This window comes from Pristiophorus japonicus, chromosome 1 (genome assembly GCF_044704955.1).
Source record: "Pristiophorus japonicus isolate sPriJap1 chromosome 1, sPriJap1.hap1, whole genome shotgun sequence".
In the NCBI taxonomy this organism is placed as follows: Eukaryota; Metazoa; Chordata; class Chondrichthyes; family Pristiophoridae; genus Pristiophorus; species Pristiophorus japonicus.
This window is the reverse complement of record NC_091977.1, coordinates 501,412,204-501,432,589: the sequence shown is the minus strand read 5'-3', so window position 1 is coordinate 501,432,589 and position 20,386 is coordinate 501,412,204. Positions and strand designations below refer to the sequence as shown.

Below are 20,386 nucleotides of genomic sequence, written 5' to 3'. Positions count from 1 at the left end.
AGAACTTACTGGAGCGTTAATAAGGCCCTCAATAGAGTTCATTTGGGCCTAATGAGGGCATAATTGCTGAGATAGAAATACAAGATGATTCCGGATATCAGGAACCGAATGCCCTTTCATCAGAACTGACATACAGAGCCGGATTTTCGCCAGGTTTGCAGCCAGGTTTTTGCCGCGATTTGACCCTCCGCGGCAAAAACCCAGTCGGCGGGATCGTCGGGTACCTGTCTGCGGCAGCGCTTTCAAGTACCGTCGGGGAGAGGTACACCGACATTCAACGACGCAGAATGCATTTGCGTCGTACTTTCGGCTCTCTCCTGACTGCGCCCAGAATACCGACAGGTCAAACCTGTTGGTGCAGCCCTGCCAGCAGGGGTAAGTATGAAAACTTGCAAAAAAGGCAAGTTTTTTCAAATTTTTAATTATTTTTCATTTCGTCTTGTAATTGTTTTTGGAATGTTTTTGCAATGTTTTCCTGGAATTTTTTTTGTTTGTTTTTCCCCCCTCCCAAGGCCTCTCTCGCGGTGCTCCCGACCCTGGACTAAAGTTGTCGAAATATCGATTTGCACCGCGAATCATCGTGCAATGACTCCTTTACCAACATAAAGGCCGAAAATTAGGCCTAAAAATGGGAGCGCAGCGAAAACAGTAATTTTGGCGTAAAACTATAACTTTCGCTAAAAACCGAAAATCTAGCTGCTAATATGCGCTCCACAAACTCATTATCTTCATACCCCATTGGCCAGTATCACTACTGCTCAGTGTTAACAGTTTATTATGAAATGGACTTGTTGTACATAGACAGTGATTCACCATGTGGCTGAATTAGTTCCTTCTTTGTGAACTTTACAAACTGTATAACAATGGGATTGCACAAAGACTTTTGTTTACTTCTGCAGCCAAACTTCAATTTGAAGTGTCATCAGGGGCACGAGCTAAGCAGCATTGTTTTATTCTTTTCAGGGAGCTGATGGCGTGTCAGGCTCTCCTGGTGCACCAGGCCTACGTGGAGAGAAGGTAAGATCTAGGTCGCTTCAAATAAATTAGAGAGGAGGGAACTTGAGAAGAAATACTGCACAAATATATCCTGTTCCAAATATGGGACTGAGTTGTCACATGTTTGAGGAAGAAACCTTACTCTTCATATTGCAGTCCCATGCCAGTTCAAGGGACAGCAAAATTGTCAGTAATCATGGAGAATGCCATGGCAACCTGCCCATTCTGACAGCAGATATGAATGTTCGGGAGGGGTAAAGGAAAAGAAAACCAAAAGTGAATCGAAGTCAGCTCTAAAATTATTATTAATATTGTTATTATCATAGGTTCTTTTAAATAAATAAATAAATGCAGAAAGCTCTTGAAATACACAGCATGCCCATCAGCATCTGTAAATAGAAAGCAAGTGATGGAACGGAACAGAACAAATATGGTGGGGAGGTAACAGGGGGAAATGTAACCCCCTGGTGGAAAGCCAGCAGAATGTGCAGATTGACCATGTGGAAGGTGCTACAAGAGGGACATTCCATTTAATGGCCAGGCCTCATTTAACTGCAGCAGGTGAGTTGTCTGATTTCAGAGGCATCTTGCGAGTTTCCAGTCGGTGAATATCACCAACAGTTAAGCCGTTTTGTGGGTTTCGCGAATGTAGAGTGAAGCAGGCCAAACTTTCTTCGTGCGGTCCAGAGGAAGGGTCCTGATCCTCCTGGCCCCACAAAGACATGTTTTGTACATGTCTTTTGAGACATGTTTGAGACAAACATGCCTCTATTTGTGCTCCAACTAGTTTTACTGGGCCCAGGTTTCGGGCCGCGCCTGGAACGGCGCAGCCCCGACCTGGACGCCCGTTTTTCGCGCCACAAAGTGCGCCTAAAAAAAACTTCCAGATTCTCCGGCTCCCTGCAGGTCCTCTGACCCTCGGCGCGGCGCAGCACGAGCTGCAGGGGGCGGAGCTAGGTTCCTGCGCTGAAAACAGTGCCGGGACCTCTGCACATGCGCGCTACAGTGGGCGCGCATGTGCAGTAGCTCCAGGCGCCCAAAACTGTGTGGGAGGGGCCCGAAGCACACAGCCCCTAGCCCTGGCCCAATGGGTTGCGTGCATAAGGCTGCCTCCCACGCCCAGCTCCTGCTTCCTCCGGACCGGACCCGAGCCGACTTGATTCCCGCTCCCACCGCCCCCCCCCACCAACCGGACCGCCCCCCCCACCCCCCGACCCGACCTCCGCTTCCCCTGCTCCCGACCTTTCACCCCCTCCCCGACCAACCTCCGCTCCCGACCGATCTCCCCTCCCCCCCACCCCCCCCCGACCGATCTCCGCCCCCGATCCGCGCTGCCGACCCCCCCGGACCCCGGACCCCGGACCCGACGCCACTACCTGTCAATCCGGTAAGTCTAAGCTCGAAGTCTTGGGCCCGGCCGGGCCCGGCCCCTTCAGCCTCCCTCTCCTTTCTTTCTCTCTCCCTTCTCTCACCCCCCTCCCCTCCCTCCCTTCTCTCACCCCACCTCCTCCCTCCCTTCTCTCACCCCCTCTCTCCCTTCTCTCCCCCCCTTCCCTCCATTATCTCTTTCCCCCCTCCCTTCCCTCCCTTCTCTCCCCCCCTCCCCTCCCTCCTCCTACCTCTCCTCCTCCCTTCCCCTCCCTCCCTTCTCACCCCCCCTTCTCACCACCCCCTCCCCTCCCTCACTTCTCACCCCCCCCTCCCTCCCTTCTCACCCCCTCCCGTCCCTCCCTTCTCACCCCCCTCCCGTCCCTCCCTTCTCACTCCCCCTCTCCTCCCTCCCTTCTCACCCCCCCTCCCCTCCCTCCCTTGTCACCCCCTCTCCCCCACTACACCCCCTCTCCCCCACTCCACCACCTCTCCTCCCCCTCCCCTCCACCCCTCGCTGTCAGAAACACAGACACTGACGTCAGAGAGTGAGAGACACACACAGACAGAGAGATAGAGACACTGACAGAGAAACACTGGGGGAGGGGCATCCCAGCACGCTGTTGGAGGGCTCCCGGTGCTGCAGTCGGTAAGTAGAAAATGTTTTATTGATCGATTTTTTAAAAAATTATTCCTTATTAATTTTTTTGGATTTTATTGGTTGATTTATTGATGTTTTTATCATTTATTATTGATGATGGCTCTTTATTTGTAAAACTGAAGTGTTTAATGTTTGTAAACTTCCCTTTAAATCCCTCTCCCCCCATTCCCTATGCCTGATTTGTAACCTACGCCTGATTTTCTAAAGTGTAGACAAGGTTTTTTCGAGCATACAAAAATCTTCACTTACTCCATTCTAAGTTAGTTTGGAGTAAGTTTTCACTGCCGAAACTTTGAAAACAGGCGTAAGTGGCCGGACACGCCTCCTTTTGAAAAAAAAATTCTGTTCCAAAGTGAAACTGTTTGAACTGACTAGAACTGGAGCAAACTAAATGCCGAGAATGTGAATTTTTAAGATACTCCGTTCTACACCAGTTGCTCCAAAAAATCAGGAGCAACTGAGGCCGAAACTTGGGCCCACTGAGTGGAGCATCCATGGCGGATGCTTTGCTTAGTAGGCCATTAAAATGGAAACGGACCTGATTTGCAAATATTCATTTTGTGTATCTGTAAAGCATGCACTCCCATGTTCCTCCACCAGGGAGCGCATCCCCTGAAGTCCCAAGGGATCCCAGCATCCCTTGGAAGCACTGTATATAAGACGGCCCCTAAGACCTGTTCCTCACTCTGGAGTGTCTTAATAAAGACTGAGGTCACGATTAATTTAAGCTCCATGTGTGCAGTCTCACCTGTGTTAGGAACACAATAATTGGTGACAAGTATACGAATCCAACGCAAAGATGCAGCAAACTGTGGGCATCCTGGAGAAGTTCTCGGAGGGTGAGGACTGGGAAGCCTATGTCGAACGGCTAGACCAGTACTTTGTAGCCAACGAGCTGGACGGATAAGGAAGCGCTGCAAAAAGGAGAGCGGTCCTCCTCACGGTCTGCGGGCCACCGACCTACAGCCTCATGAAGAATCTTCTGGCTCCGGTGAAACCCACCGATAAGTCGTATGAGGAGCTGTGTACACTGGTTCGGGAGCATCTCAACCTGAGGGAGAGGGTGCTGATGGCGAGGTATCGGTTCTGTATGTACCAGCGATCTGAAGGTCAGGAAGTGGCGAGCTACGGCGCCGAGCTAAGGCGACTTGCAGGACAATGTGAGTTTGATGGTTACCTGGAGCAAATGCTCAGAGACTTTTTTGTACTGGGCATTAGCCACGAGACCATCCTACGAAAACTTTTCACTGTAAAGACACCGACCCTCAGTAAGGCCATTGCAATAGCACAGGCGTTTATGTCCACCAGTGATAACACCAAACAAATCTCTCAGCACACAAGTGCTAGCAATGTTCATAAATTAACTGGAACTGTGTTTGCAAGCAGAAATGTACAGGGCAGAAATCACGAGTCTGCAACTGCCAGCAGGCCTCAGGTGACCCAGATGACTCCGTGTCCGCAACAAAGGATGCATGCAAGGCAATTCAGACCTTGTAGGCGTTGTGGAGGCTTCCATGCAGCCTATTCATGCCGCTTCAAAGGGTATGTTTGCAAGAGCTGTGGAACAATGAGGCACCTCCAAGCTCTGCAAAACCTGGTAACCACCACGTAGCAGAGGAAGATCAGTCCATGGTGGATCAAAGCAATTTCGAGCCTCAGAGAGAGGAGGCAGATGCTGAAGTACACAGGGTGCACACATTTTCGACGAAATGTCCACCTATAATGCTAAACGTAAAATTGAATGGCTTACCTGTAGCCATGGAACTGGACACTGGAGCTAGCCAATCCATCATGAGTAAAAAGATGTTTGAGAGACTGTGATGCAACAAGGTACTCAGACCAGCCCTGAGTCCCATCCACACGAAACTGAGAACGTACACCAAAGAGCTTATCACTGTCCTGGGCAGCGCCATGGTCAAGGTCACCTACGAGGGCACGGTGCATGAACTGCCACTCTGGATTGTCCTGGGCGATGGCCCCACACTGCTTGGAAGGAGCTGGCTGGAACTGGAATGACATCCGAGCGCTATCACATGTCGATGAGGTCTCATCTACCCAAGCTCTTAACAAATTTCCTTCCCTTTTTGAGCCAGGCATTGAAAACTTTTCCGGGGTGAAGGTGCGGATCCACTTGGTCTCAGAGGCACGACCCATTCACCACAAGGCGCAAGCGATACCTCACATGATGAGGGAGAGAGTGGAAATCGAGCTGGACAGGCTGCAATGCGAGGGCATCATCTCCCCAGTGGAATTCAGCGTGTGGGCCATCCCGATTGTTCCAGTACTCAAAAGTGATGGCTTGGTCAGGATTTGCGGCGATTATAAAATAACTATTAATTGTTTCTCGCTATAGGACCAATATCCGCTACCTAAGGCAGACAACCTATTTATGATGCTGGCAGGAGGCAGGACGTTCACCAAGCTCGACCTGACGTCGGCCGACATGAAGCAGAAGCTGGAGAAATCTTCGAAGGGCCTCACCTGCATCAACACGCACAAGGGACTGTTCACCGACAACAGATGCCCATTTGGAATTCGGTCAGCTGCAGCGATCTTCCAGAGAAACATGGAGAGCCCACTCAAGTTGGTACCACGCACGGTGGTTTTTCAGGACGACATTTTGGTCACAGGTCGGGACACCGTCGAGCACCTACAAAACCTGGAGGAGGTCCTCCAGCGACTGGATCACGTAGGGCTGTGGCTGAAGAGGTTGAAGTGCGTCTTCATGGCAACAGAAGTGGAGTTTTTGGGGAGAAAGATCACGGCGGACAGCATTCGGCCCACAGACACCAAGACAGAGGCTATCAGGAACGCGCCCAGGCCACAGAACGTCACGGAGCTGCGGTCATTCCTGGGACTCCTCACATATTTTGGTAACTTCCTACTGGGGTTAAGCACCCTCTTAGAACCCGCACATGTGTTATTGTGTAAAGGTGAGAACTGGGTATGGGGAAAAAAACAAGTAATTGCTTTTGAGAAAGCCAGAAACATTTTATGCTCTAACAAGCTACTTGTATTGTATAACCCGTGTAAAAGACTTGTGCTAGCATGTGATGCATCGTCGTACGGAGTCGGGTGTGTATTACAACAAGCTAACATTGCTTGGAAGTTGCAACCTGTCGCCTATGCCTCCAGGAGCTTGTCTAAGGCCGAGAGGGCCGACAACATGATTAAGAAAGAGGCATTAGCGTGTGCGTTTGAGATAAAGAAAATGCATCAGTACCTGTTTGGCCTCAAATTTGAGCTGGAAACTGATCACAAGCCCCTCATATCCCTGTTCGCTGAAAACAAGGGGATAAATACTAATGCCTCAGCCCGCATACAAAGGTGGGCACTTCTGCTATCAGCGTATAACTATACCATCCGCCACAGGCCAGGCACCGAGAACTGTGCGGATGCTCTCAGTCAGCTACCATTGCCTACCACGGGGGTGGAAATGGCGCAGCCTGCAAACTTGTTGATAGTGGCGCAGCCCGCAGACTTGTTGATGGTCATGGAAGCGTTTGAAAATGATAAATCACCTGTCACGGCCCGCCAGATTAGGACTTGGACCAGCCAAGACCCTCTGCTGTCCCTCGTAAAAAACTGTGTACTACATGGCAGCTGGGCCAGCATCCCCGTTGAAATGCAAGAGCTAATCAAGCTGTTTCAGCGGTGAAAGGATGCGCTGTCCATTCAGGCAGACTGTCTGTTGTGGGGTAACCGTGTAGTGCTACCCAAAAAGGGCAGGGAGACGTTCATCTCGGATCTCCACAGCACACACCCGGGTATAGTAATGATGAAAGCGATAGCCAGATCCCACATGTGGTGGCCCGGTATCGACTCTGACTTAGAGTTCTGTGTACGGGAATGCAGCGTGTGAGCTCAGTTGAGCAATGCGCCCAGAGAGGCACCACTAAGTTTGTGGTCCTGGCCCTCCAGACCATGGTCGAGGATCCATGTCAACTATTCAGGCCCGTTTCTCGGTAAAATGTTCCTGGTGGTGGTGGATGCTTTTTCAAAATGGATTGAATGTGAAATAATGTCACGAAGCACCGCCACCACCACCATTGAAAGCCTGAGGGCCAATTTTGCCACCCACAGCCTGCCTGACATTCTGGTCAGTGACAATGGGCCATGTATCACCAGTGCCGAATTTAAAGAATTCATGACCCGCAATGGGATCAAACATGTCATCTCGGCCCCTTTTAAACCAGCCTCCAATGGGCAGGCAGAGCGGGCAGTACAAACAATCAAACCGAGCCTTAAATGAGTCACAGAAGGCTCACTCCAAACCCGCCTGTCCCGAGTACTGCTCAGCTACCGCACGAGACTCCACTTGCTCACAGGGGTGCCCCCGGCTGAGCGACTCATGAAAAGGACACTTAAAACCAGACTCTCGCTGGTTCACCCCAACCTGCATGATCAGGTAGAGAGCAGGCAGTCGCAACAAAATGTAAACAATGGTCACGCCACTGTGTCACGGGAAATTGACCTGAATGACCCTGTGTATGTGCTCAACTATGGACATGGTCCCAAGTGGATCGCGGGCACGGTGATAGCTAAAGAAGGGAGTAGGGTGTTTGTAGTCAAACTGGACAATGGACAAATTTGCAGAAAGCACCTGGACCAAACGAGGCTGCGGTTTCAGACTGCCCTGAACAACCCACAGCAGACACCACCTTTTTCAAGCCCACAACACACATCTAAAGGATCAACGACACCACCCGGACCTGGAAATTGAATCCATCACGCCCAACAGCCCAGCAAGGCCAGGCTCACCCAGCAGCCCTGCAGGGCCAACAACACGCCAGTCCAGCGAGGGCACAGCCAACACACCAGAACAGACATTTGTACCGAGGCGGTCCAGCAGGAAAAGAAAGGCTTCCGACCGCCTCACCTTGTAAATAGTTTTCACTTTGACTTTGGGGTGGAGTGATGTTGTGTATCTGTAAAGCATGCACTCCCATGTTCCGCCACCAGGGAGTGATTCCCCTGAAGTTCCAAGGGATCCCAGCATCCTTGGGAGCACTGTATATAAGCCTGTTCCTCACTCTGGAGTGTCTTATTAAAGACTGAGGTCACTGTTACTTTAACCTCCCTGTGTGCAGTCTCATCTGTGTTAGGAACACAATATTCATGAAGCAACCACCTGAGTCAGGCAGGGACTTCAAGCGCCTCACAAAAGAATGGCCTTAAAAGTAAAGCCGTGAGGAGGAATCAGAGCAGTAAGTGTAGAGTCTTCAATTTTGTTCCGCCCAGTTTCCGCTGGGCAGAAAGTAAGTAAAATCCCCCCAAATTAGTGAATGCCCAAACAGGTTTGTAAAGAGGTGCAAACTTACACGAAAATTCAGATGCAACAAAAAGTCAACCACGATTTTGGAGCAAGTCAGGAAACAGATGAACAGCCTCCACATGGGCCGTCTAGTGGAACTGAGCATTAAACTTTCGAACTTGCGGACCTTAAAGGGGGCAAAGACCGCTATGGCAGTGATTTTTATGGGACCAGGAGGAGCAAAAATCTTCCCACCCACTGGTTAGCTGCCTGACACCACAGGCATCTTGCCAGTTTCCAGTCGGTGAATATCCGCACAAGTAAGCAGCCGGGTGGGTTTCGCAAACGCGGAAGGGGGATAATGAGGTGGCCCATACTTTCTTTGTGCGGCCCTGGAGGAAGGGTCCTCCTCCTTCTGGCCCCACAAAGTTATGTTTTGTACATGCCGATTGGGGCCTCTGCTTATGCCTTCACAGGATTGCCTCCCCCTCCTCCACTTTAAGCTTTAATTTGGACTCGCCTCCACGAAGGAGCCTCCGGACTTCCCAAACAACCTCCTCCTGATTGACAAACTTATAGGCATTACTGGTACAGTGCTGGTAGCTCACCATAATTATTCATTTAAGGCTCAACCATGAAAATGGGTCAGGCCTCTCACTGGTGCCATCGCTCCATCCACCGCCCATCGATCTGCCCCCTGAACAAAAATCAGCCCCATAATGTTAGAAACAAACAAGAGGCCACTCAGTCAGGCCAATACTTTCGGAAAGTTTTAAAGTTTGGTTTCTACGTATTTAAAGAAGCCTAGTTCAACTGGCAATTTTAGTTAGGCAGTGGTGTCAATAGGAGAATCTAATCATTCATACAATGTATCCCAGCAATTGACCAATGGCATTCAGCATTGATACAAGCCATTACCCAGAACTAGTCTACGGAAGAAAGTGGCAGATAGAGTGAAAGTGGAGGTGTAACTTGGGAAGAGCTGTGCTAGTATAGATACCAATTAACAACAAAAAAATGGATTCTGAGCCCTGTTAATATTTAAATCTGTGGATATTTTCAGGGGAAGGAAGGCTCTCCAGGCACTCAGGGACCTCCCGGATTGCTAGGACCACCTGTAAGTAATCCAACTCTAAACATTATTTTGCATGGAAAATGGGAACCACTGTTTAAAACTCTCAAAGGCCAGGAATTTCCTTGGAACTACTCCCACTCTTCCACTGTAACTTCACCAGAAATGCGGTGAAAACCCAATTTACGCGCATAAATGGTATTTCCGTCGCACTTCCGGCAAAGTTACGGTGGCGGAATGGGAGCAGCTCCAAGGAAATTCCGACACGCTTTCAGTACCAATGGATCTCGTGTGGTGTTGCTGACGGTGATTTGGCGGATATGCTGTTTGCACAACAACAGCATGATACATAATACGGTTGATATCCCGTGGCATTCCGCATGGACAAATGGTTAAGTGCTCAGGACTGAAGCCCCCTCTTCTGTGTCTCCCTCATAGTAACCCCTTCTGTCCTCAGGATCACACTGTGCCTGGGCCATGCTGCCAAGCCTTGGGTACAGTATATCTCTCACCTGGCGTGGTAAGGAGATTAGAACATGGGTACTTCGAACAAATGTCTTGTTTTGCAATATGATCACGCTCTGCATATCCTTGTTACCAATAAAATGTTCCCTAATAAAGATTTCTAGCACCATCGGTATATATGCACCCAGGACGCCAGGATGGAATTGGTTTCCTCCCCATTCAGTCACTAGCACAAATCTGGATATCTGCAGCAATGAAGTTACCATGGTTCCCCCGCTCCCCCCCACCACAGCCCGCCCCCCCCCCCCCGCCCTCCACCCAGACCTTGACCTGTTGCAGCAGTCCATCATTCAGCATCTTCAGGATGTCTAGCAAATTGGCTCTGAAATTCCAAGGGGCTACCTACTGCTGATTTTCATCTTCCAGAGGGAGACAGCAGGAATCTCAGAGAAACACACAAATTGTCAATTACATCAGAATTGCAGTTCTCCTACCAAAATGACAATGAGAAGCTGGTGATAACCCCGTGGAATGTCTGGGCCTTTGCAGCTGTCTGTCTGCTCACTTGCAGACATCCTTTCTGGCATGCCTCTCCATCTACTATTTAAAAATTGTTCACTTTCCTTTCCTTTTCTTCTGAAGACTCTTCCCCTCTCTTGTTGCTCCTCCTTCCAGTACCTATAGCTTTCCTCTCATCTCCTCGGCTTCCTCTTCCTCTCTTTCCCACTGTTCTTTGTTTGTACAATTTTTCTTTACTTTGCTTTTGTTTCTTCTTGCTTGCTGTACCTAGAATCACCATAATCTCCTAGTTTTTGTACTCTTTGCCTCTATTTATAAAGGACACGACTGCTGCCAACGAACCAGAAGCTGTCTAGCTTCCGGTACGTTGGCAGGAGTCACTCCGATTTATAAAGCCCAGGATCCCATATTTTTTTTAACCACTTTCTCAACTTACCCTGCCACCTTCAATGATTTGTGCCCCTCCCTATTCCTGCACCTCCTTTAGAATTATACTCTTTAATTTATATTACCTCTCCTCATTCTTCCGACAAAAATGTATCACTTCGCACTTTTCTGGGCTAAACTTCATCCATCACGTGTCCGACCATTCCACCAGCCTGTCTATGTCCTCTTGAAGTCTATCACTATCCTCCTCACTGTTCACTATTCTTCGAAGTTTTGTGTCATCTGCAAATTTTGAAATAGTGCCCTGTACACCTAACTCCAAATCATTGATATATATCAAGAAAAGCAGTGGTCCTAGTACCAACCCCTGGGGAACACCACTGTATACCGTTCTCCAGTCCGAGAAACAACCGTTCACCACTACTCTCTGTTTCCTGTCACTAAGCCAATTTTGTATCCATGATGCCACTGTCCCTTTTATTCCATGGGCTTCAACTTTGCTGGCAAGCCTATTGTGTGGCACTTTAAAAAACCGCCTTTTGGAAGTCCATATACACCACATCAACTGCATTGCCCTCATCAACCCTCTCTGTTACCTCATCAAAAAGTTCAATTGAGTTAATTAAATACAATTTGCCTTTAACAAATCCATGCTGGCTTCCTTGACCTCGCCTCTCTTTCTTTTTCCCCATTCTCAGCAATGACGCTCCCCTTTCTGGCTCCTGAGCTACCATTTTAACTCTCCCTGAAGCCTTCATATTTTCCCCAAGCATCTCCTCTGAGCTCAACTGACTTTTTCAGGCCACTCATCCCATTCATGCCTGGAGTCCTGGTGCATGTACAGAGGTCCACAAGGAGAAACTGACGTGCACTGGGGTTATGCATGCATGGTGCCTGGGAAATAGTTCCAAGCAAAGTGCAGGTGAAGATTGCTGTCCTTGGGAATGGAGTAGGTCAACTATTGTTTTTTTTATATCTATAGGGACTTGCAGGAAAAGATGCAAAGGATGGAAAACCTGGAGATGCAGGAGAGCCGGTAAGAAACTAAAATATTCTTATTAATCCATCCAGTTTTTAACTACAAATAGAATATTCTCATTATCCCATGGGAGAAAACAAAATCATTTGGGTATGCTGTTTATTAAAATAAGTCTCATACTGTGGCCAAAACGCTTTCAAATATTTGTTATTGGAAGTAACTTAAGTTGAAGTTTCCTTCACACTTCGGGTAATAGCTGATGTAAATGAGGAATCTTTCAAAGCTATTTATTCCATGGAAAAACATTATTCAACAACCTCTGCTTCTGTATTTCAGGGCAGGCCAGGTAACCCTGGACCTCCTGGCAGGAATGGACTCCGAGGAATCCCTGTAAGTATTGAATCTATAATGCTATAGAATGCATTTTATTGTAGTTTGCTGAACTGAAAAACTACTCCTATTCCTGCAATGTACTGGTGCCAAGGGTGCTACTTGTTCATGTTGAGATGTGTTAAGTGTTTAGTTAACATGTGCTGCTTTGATTCTACCAGTTTTGAGGCATATATGGGTAAGCATATTCAAATTGTATAATAATGGTATATTGACATCATCATGTTTTCAGTCGTTATTGCTATAGCTGTAAACTCCTGTCCCCTCAGTACAGATTCACACGAGGCATGTAGTGAGCACTATTGACATGTTGCAAAACGCACCCGACCCCGTACGCTGACGCATCACATGTGAGAACTAGCTTTTTACCTGGGTCAAAGAAAGTCAAAACACTGTTGGAACACAGAAGGTTGTGTGCCTTATTGAAGGCGCGCTCCTGGGCGTCCCTCCAAAACCAATCGCACCCCTTCCTGAGCAGCACGTGGAGAGGCTCCAGCAGCGTGCTTAAGTTCTACATAAAGTTCCCAAAGTAATTGAGTAGCCCAAGAAAGGCGCGCAGTTCTGAGACATTCCGGGGCCTGGGTGCCAGGCGAATTGCTTCTGTTTTGGGCTCTGTTGGGCGGATTCCATCAGCGGCAATCCTTCTGCCCAAAAATTCAACGTCGGGTGCGAGAAACAGGCACTTGAATTTCTTAACTCGTAGGCCTACCCGATCCAACCGCTTTAGTACTTCCTCCAAATTACCGAGATGGGAGTCGGTGTTCCTGCCCGTGATAAGTATGTCGTCTTGAAATACAACCGTCCCCGGGATGGACTTGAGCAGACTCTCCATGTTGCGCTGGAATATGGCAGCTGCCGACCTGATGCCGAATGGGCATCGATTGTACATGAAAAGGCCTCGATGTGTGTTGATGGTGGTGAGTAGCTTGGATTCCTCGGTCAATTCTTGCGTCATATACGCAGATGTGAGGTCTAGTTTTGAGAAAAGTTTACCTCCAGCCAATGTGGCAAATAAGTCCTCCGCTCTGGGCAGTGGGTACCGGTCCTGTAGGGAGACTCTGTTTATGGTAGATTTGTAGTCCCCACAGATTCGTACGGATCCATCAGGCTTCATGACTGGAACGATGGGACTTGCCCAGTCGCTAAATTCCACAGGTGATATAATGCCTTCCCGCAGAAGCCTGTCTAGTTCGTGTTCAATCTTTTCCCTTATCACATAGGGTACAGCTCTGGCCTTGTGATGGACCGGTCTAGCATCCTATGTGATGTAGATTTTGACTTTGGCCCCTTTGAAAGTGCCCACATCTGGCTGAAAGAGATGTTCAAATCGCTTTATAACTGTTGAGCAGGAGGTCCGTTCCTCTAATTACATGGTATGGACATCATCCCATTTCCAGTTTAGTTTTGCCACCCAGCTTCTCCCAGCAGTGCTGGGGGGTCTCCGGGGACAATCCACAGGGGAAGTCAGTTCACTGTCCTTTTGTGTGTGACAGAGAGCATGGCGCTGCCGAGGACTGGTATGATTTCTTTGGTCTCGGTCCTTATTTGGTGTCGACCCTTGTGAGTTTTGGTCTGTCTCTTTTATGCGGCTACAGTTGTTCAAATTGTTGAGCGCCCATGAGAGATTGACTCGCTCCTGTATCCAGCTCCATGATGACAGATATCCTGTTGAGTAGGACCCTCATCATTATAGGAGGCGTCCTGTTGGAGGAGCAGCGGCCATTGATCGTGTTGACCCGCTGTACATCGGTGTCCCAGGAACTGTCCCCACCGTCTTCTGGTCCGCTTTCCGATCCATCCGATTCGTATACCAGCCGAGCTGCCGTTTTTTTGCACATGCGGACCAAATGCCCTGTACATTCACAGTTCCTGCAAACAGCCTGCTGAAATTGACATCTTCTTGACGCGTGCCCACCCCCACACCTCCAGCACAGACTGCTTGCAAAGAATGAGCTGCGTCTGGCTGATCTCTCTTGAGCTTCTCTCAGTTTGTAGTTGATTGCTCGCATTGTGGGTTGATGAGGTGTGAACGATCGTTCCTGTGGCCCTTGATGGCTTCTGTTGCCACTGCTTGCTGTCGAAAGCCTGTTCTCCCGGTTTTGTCTGTGTGTGGGGGTAGCAGCTTGTCTAATGCTGTGAACTCCTTGTTCCATTATTTCGTTAGTTGTCGCACCTGCATTGTAAATCAACCTCGTTTCTTCTTCCCCTACCAAGAATGTCTGTGCAACCAGTGCTGCTGCCTCTAAGGTCAGGTTCTTGGTCTCTATGAGCTTTCGGAATATGCCTGCGTGGCCTGTTCCTTCAATGAAAAAGTCTCTCAGCATTTCTCTCCTCAGTTCATCGGAGAACTCACATAAACTAACCAACCTCCGAATTCCGCCACGAAGTCGGGTATGCTCTGGCCCACACAGCGTCTGTAGTTGTAGAACCTGTGTCTGGCCATGTGTCGGCTGCTTGCTGACTTCAGGTGGTCTCTTACCAGTATGCTCAATTCTTCAAACGACTTGCTTGCTAGTTTCTCGGGTGCCAACAGATCCTTCATTAAAGCGTATGTTTTCGAGCCACAGCTGGTCAAGAGATGGGCTCTTCTCATGTCTGCCTTATCGTCGCCTAACCAGTCTTTGGATACAAAGCTTTGCTGGAGCCTTTCTGTAAAGTCCTCCCAATTGTCTCTCACATTGTACTTTTCATCTGATCCGTTGTTCGCCATTCTGTGGATTCTGTAATCCCATAACCCGTCACCACTGTAAAGTCCTGTCCCCTCAGTACAGATTCACACGAGGCATGTAGTGAAGTCAAGGTCACTCTGGACCTGCACCTTTATTTAACAACTCTGGAATGCTGTACTTGCCTGAGACCTGTCCTTATATACCTGTCTCTTGCAAGTGCACCCCTGGTGGTAAGGTATGCTGGTGGTTACAGGTCATATCTTATTACAATCATGTATAGCATGTTAGGATACAGTTATATATAATAATGTAAGATACATGACAATAGCAATGCTAGGCACAGGAAATGCCAGTATGATCTTGGAGTCCACCTTTGCTGTGGCATGCAGGAGAGGATTTAAATTTTAAAAGGCCTCATTGAGGATGCAAGCGATCACAATCCTGCAATGATTTGAATTTTAAACAATTTAGCACTGCTCATCAGTAGCCCCAAAGGGCTGTACTGTTACAGGCGCCTTCCTCACTCAGAATCTGAAGTGGAAAATTAGCTGCTGCTGGAGGCCTGAGAGGCTGCAGTAGCTGTAATGGGCACCAATTAAGGGGCCTTTGGCTACTGTCCCAAGCATCAGCTCGAAGGCCTCCAGCCCTGAAAAAGAAAAGGGTTACTTTTGGGTCTTCTCCATCTTGCTGACTAGCTTCATGTAATCCTCAAATTTCAGACACACGCTCCTATGTCTATGCGCCCAACTGGTGAACTTTCAGGATGATGAGGCAGGAGGGCAAGGAATGCAAGGAGGGCAAGATGGCAATGCTCTGCCTCTGCCTGTTTTAGACCATGGCACTCTGCCACTCTCGCGAAGCCCTAGAAATCCCAGGACAACATAAAGGGGCAGAGATCCAACATTTTGGGTCTTCATACTTACATCCTCTCTTTTGCTTCTGGGAAGTGAGTAATCCTCAGGTGCACAGGAGAGGACTATCAAGGCCTGTACCTCTTTGATCACTGACATGGGCTACCGTGCAAAGTGGAGTGTTCTTTAAAAAAAAAACGGCATCAGATTCTGGAGAACTCCTGTGGTCCTGGGCTGACAGCTTTTGTTTGTTTTCAGCTCACGCATTGTGACACTGAAAGTAGCACTAATATTATAGTAATAAAGCTACTCAAACATCAAGAATAGCATCTTTACTGGAATATTAATCTTAACTAGCAAGTTAAACCTCCAATAACAATTTCACATTTCAACAAAATACTTTCAGATCGAATTTCCATGAGGGTTTATGTTATATCCACATTCTTTAGCTTGGCTTCACTGAGATGGTTTAGAATATTTGACAGTTAAATATCACACCATGCTTAAATGAAGGACAGACAGAAACAAAATTTATCTCAAGAGGAAAGTATTTATTTGAATTATTGATTTGTAAACCTCTTTCATACAGGGTTTTAAAGGCCTTAGAGGTGTTGCCGGTTCAATCGGTCCAAGAGTAAGTATTGGAAATGTCAAACAATCAGAAGTCTGAAATACAGAGAGGAATCATAAAATGCTGCTTATATTTCAGAAAATTATTCTTGCAACACACACAAAAATGTGCAGCCACTGGGCTTTAGTGTCACTGGGCAATAGAGGGGAAAATTCACCCAGGGTTCCTGTTCAGTGGATATTATTGTTACTCCTGTTCCTATTTCTTATGGTCTCATTAGATTTTTGGATACTAAGGGAATGAAAGGATTTAGGAATAGAACCTTATTGAATGGCGGAGCAGGCTCAAAGGGCCAAATGACCTACTCCTGCTCCTATTTCTTGTGGTCTTGTGTTCAGGAAGGTTATTGACGTTGTTCCATATAATCAGCTACTATATAAGGTCCAACCCATGGGATAGATGGGAATGTATTAAAATGGTTTGGCAAATGGTTGGTCGGTAGACAACAATGAGTGCTTAGGCAGATATATGGTTGTTGGCCAATTACCAGTGGAGTGCCATAAGATTCAGAATTAGGGCCACTGGGGTCAAAGTTGGTTATCTCGCTCTAGAAGCGAAATTCAGGTTATCACCCTTCACAGGAAGTGAAATGCAATGTCAGGCACTCCACATTCTTTCGGGTGGGATCGGGGTCGCTACCTGGCCGAATCGCTACCCGGCCTTTCTGTAGCACTGATGCGTTTCAACGCCCCTCCCCTTCCGTTAAAGGGGAAGGAATTTCCAAGCTCTGCAGGCCTTTTGATGGCCTCCACTCGGCCACCAGGGATACGGAGTGCCGGGCTGCACGATCGCAGACCGGACCCCGCGACATCGCTGCACAACGGCCTGACTGTAAGTGGAGGAGGGGGGTAAAAAAATAAGATGGCGGCGCAACGCAACTCGCCTTTAACTTTCGCCCTGCGACAGATGTATGGCCCGGTTCGTTACCTGCGAGGCTGGTACAGGTATCGCCAGTGTCAGCCTCACGGGGCACTGGCTAATTTCCACCACAGGGCGGAAAGGGGCTGCCACAGGGTGAAAAGGTGTCGCCGCGCACGGCGATGACATCATTGCTGGCATGGTGGGCCAGGGCACTACCAATGGGGCACGGCACTACTGCATTTGCTCCTCCGCTAACTCCCGCTCAAATTTGTGGGAGCTGGTAGGCTCCAGGCCCCCCAACTCCCCCCAGCTACCCCCCCACCTCCCCGGGAAAAACCACTTCTGCACCCCATTAGCGCCCCCCCGGTGGTGCTAACGGGAGGTGCACAAAAGGGTAATTTCATCACCACTGTCTTTTATCATGTCTAAATTTGCAAATGATACCAAATTGGGAACAGTGTCAAATGATTTATATCAATACACATAAATTCAAAGGGATCTATATAAGGTCAATTAGTGGGTGGAGAAATGGCGGATGCAATTCAACATAGGGAAATGGAAGGTTAACAAATTTGGCGGAGGGAAGGTTGATGTGCATGATGTATGAAATGAGAATGTACTTGAGTTATTGGAGCAGGAGAAAGATCTGGTCATTAAGACTAAGGAGAAGACCGCAAGGAGATACGATAAAAGTTATCTGGTAGTTAGGCCTTGGAGTAGTGCTAGACCCAAATAACAAGCAGACTTAAGATCCTCTCCACTACTCTTCTTCTGGTAGAGCCGCCCTACACAAATACTGGGGCAAAATATTCAGTCCAAAACAAGTAAAACCAGTTCAGACACATTTTCGCTTGTGATGAATTGCCATTGACTGAAATATTGATGGCTTGGATCTCACTTTTGTCTCATAGAGTATTAGAAGTCAGAGATGGGAATAGATCCTTCAGGCATCAGTACTCAATTGATAGGCCCAGATCAATTCTGAGCCAAAATATTATGCAGGCCTCCTGTTGCTACATTTCAAAAACATTAAGGTGCAGAAAAGTCCTTTAAAATGAATTTGTATTCCTTTCTTACAGGGGGAAACAGGAACAGTTGGGTCTCCAGGTCAGCTGGGCTCACGTGGGAAAGATGTAAGTTTCTAAAATGGGTCTTGGTATTCTTTAATGGAATTAAAGATCATTTTCCAACAGTTTATCCTCTGCAGTGCATATATCACACAGAAAACTCTGAACACCTGATGGTCTTCTTGTGCAGAAACATTACTTGCTACGTGCAGGATAAGAATGGCTCACATTGAATCAAAGTCAGAGTGTTAAAACCAAGCAGGCGGTGAAGAAGGCAAATGGTATGTTGGCCTTCATAGCTAGGGGATTTGAGTATAGGGAGGTCTTACTGCAGTTGTACAGGGCCTTAGTGAGGCCTCACCTGTAATATTGTGTTCAGTTTTGGTCTCCTAATCTGAGGAAGGACGTTCTTGCTGTTGAGGGAGTGCAGCGAAGGTTCACCAGACTGATTCCAGGGATGGCTGGACTGTCATATGAGGAGAGACTGGATAAACTGGACCTTTATTCACTGGAGTTTAAGAGGGGATCTCATAGAAACGTATAAGATTCTAACAGGACTGGACAGGTTAGATGTGGGAAGAATGTTCCCGATGTTGGGAAGTCCAGAACCAGGGGACATAGTCTTAGGATAAGGGGTAGGCCATTTAGGACTGAGATGAGGGGAAACTTCTTAACTCAGAGAGTTGTTAACCTGTGGAATTCCCTGCCGCAGAGAGTTGTTGATGCCAGTTCATTGGATATATTCAAGAGTGAGTTAGATATGGCCCTTATGGCTAAGGGGATCAAGGGGTATGGAGAGAATGCAGGAAAGGGGTACTAAGTTGAATGATCAGCCATGATCTTATTGAATGGCGGTGCAGGCTCGAAGGGCCGAATGGCCTACTTCTGCAACTATTTTCTATGTTTCTATGTTACCAGAACCTAAAGTTCACTTTGGTCTTGCCAGCTGCTTTTCCTTTTTCGTGGTAAATCAGTTTGAGTTTGGTTGAATCATTGGTGGAATTACGTCTTATTGTAAATTGAGAAACCTAGGTGAAAGGCAAGGTAAATCAAGAAATAGGGGTAGATGGTTTTCGAAGTTGTTTTTAGCCCCTCTGTAACCACCTCCAGCTCTACAACTCTCTGCGAACTCTGCATTCTTCCAGTCTGGCTTCTTGTACATCCTCAATTTACATCGTACCTCCATTGGTGGTGCCTTCAGATGACTAGGCTTTAAGCTCCGGAATTACCTCCTTAAAAGTCCCTCCCTCTCCGCCTCTCGACCTCTCTTTCCTCCTTTTAAGATGTTCCTTCAAAGCCTACCTCTTTGACCAAGCTTTGACCTGCCCTAATATCTCCTAATGTCACATTTTGTCTGATAGCACTCCTGTGAAACACCTTGGGGCATTTCACTACGTTAAAGGCGCTATATCAGTTCAAATTGTTATTGTTATTTGCATGCACAACTTGGTTGCTATTTTGGCATCAAACCCACCAGTCCTTTTTCCTGCTTTAGTCTTTCTACTCACCAATTCTCTCTGGTGACAGCAAATATTATGAGCTCAAGTCAATGCTTGGGGCTCAAATCCACGTTCTCATACAAGAGTGCTATCAACTGAGCCAAGTTAACACAGTATAGCAATGTAATGGGTTTGAAGAACGAGTGTTCCAGTAAGGTGCCAGGCAGCAGCAATGAAATCTAAAAACACTAAACACAAAATCTGCAAGTTAACCTTTAGAATCTACAGTTACTGGTCAATTGGCCCCCAAAATGCTAATTTAATAAGAAGCTCTTATTTATTCTATCAGTACACTTACAATATTCTGCTTGGTTTACCTGTATCTGTTTTACTATGAATCACTTTTTATGTTTTTAGGGTGAACGAGGACCTCCAGGACCTCAGGGTCCTCCTGGTTTAAGAGGTGATCAGGTAAGATATCTGCATTTCAGGAAGAGTTGAGATCATGGGGGAACCGTTACCTATGTAACTAGTGGTACTGCACTTTTTTTTGACAGAAAGGCCTGCGACAAGCTCCGCCCCTGTCCCTCCCGGCCCGAATCAGTCCATGCTCATGGTGCCGAGAAGCAGGACCTGAGGCTCTGACTCTCTTTGTCCTGCTCAGGCCCTGACCCTCTCCACTCTCTCCCTCCCACCCCCACCCCCCCCCCCCCCGGCTGGTGTGGGGCTGAGAATGGCGGCGGGGGGATGGGGGGGGGCTGAGATCGGCGACGGGGA

General features: G+C 47.9%; 1 protein-coding gene across 1 annotated transcript in view; it reads left to right on the top strand.

The window, feature by feature from the left end:
- col22a1 (collagen, type XXII, alpha 1) overlaps positions 1 to 20,386 on the top strand; it is a 463,862-nt gene that overhangs the window by 421,510 nt on the left and 21,966 nt on the right. Inside the window, exons 48-54 of the mRNA XM_070888428.1 lie at positions 964 to 1,017; positions 9,343 to 9,396; positions 11,705 to 11,758; positions 12,038 to 12,091; positions 16,201 to 16,245; positions 18,183 to 18,236; positions 20,027 to 20,080. Of these exons, the coding sequence (XP_070744529.1) occupies positions 964 to 1,017; positions 9,343 to 9,396; positions 11,705 to 11,758; positions 12,038 to 12,091; positions 16,201 to 16,245; positions 18,183 to 18,236; positions 20,027 to 20,080 (369 nt within the window). The remainder of the gene's footprint in view (positions 1 to 963; positions 1,018 to 9,342; positions 9,397 to 11,704; positions 11,759 to 12,037; positions 12,092 to 16,200; positions 16,246 to 18,182; positions 18,237 to 20,026; positions 20,081 to 20,386) is intronic.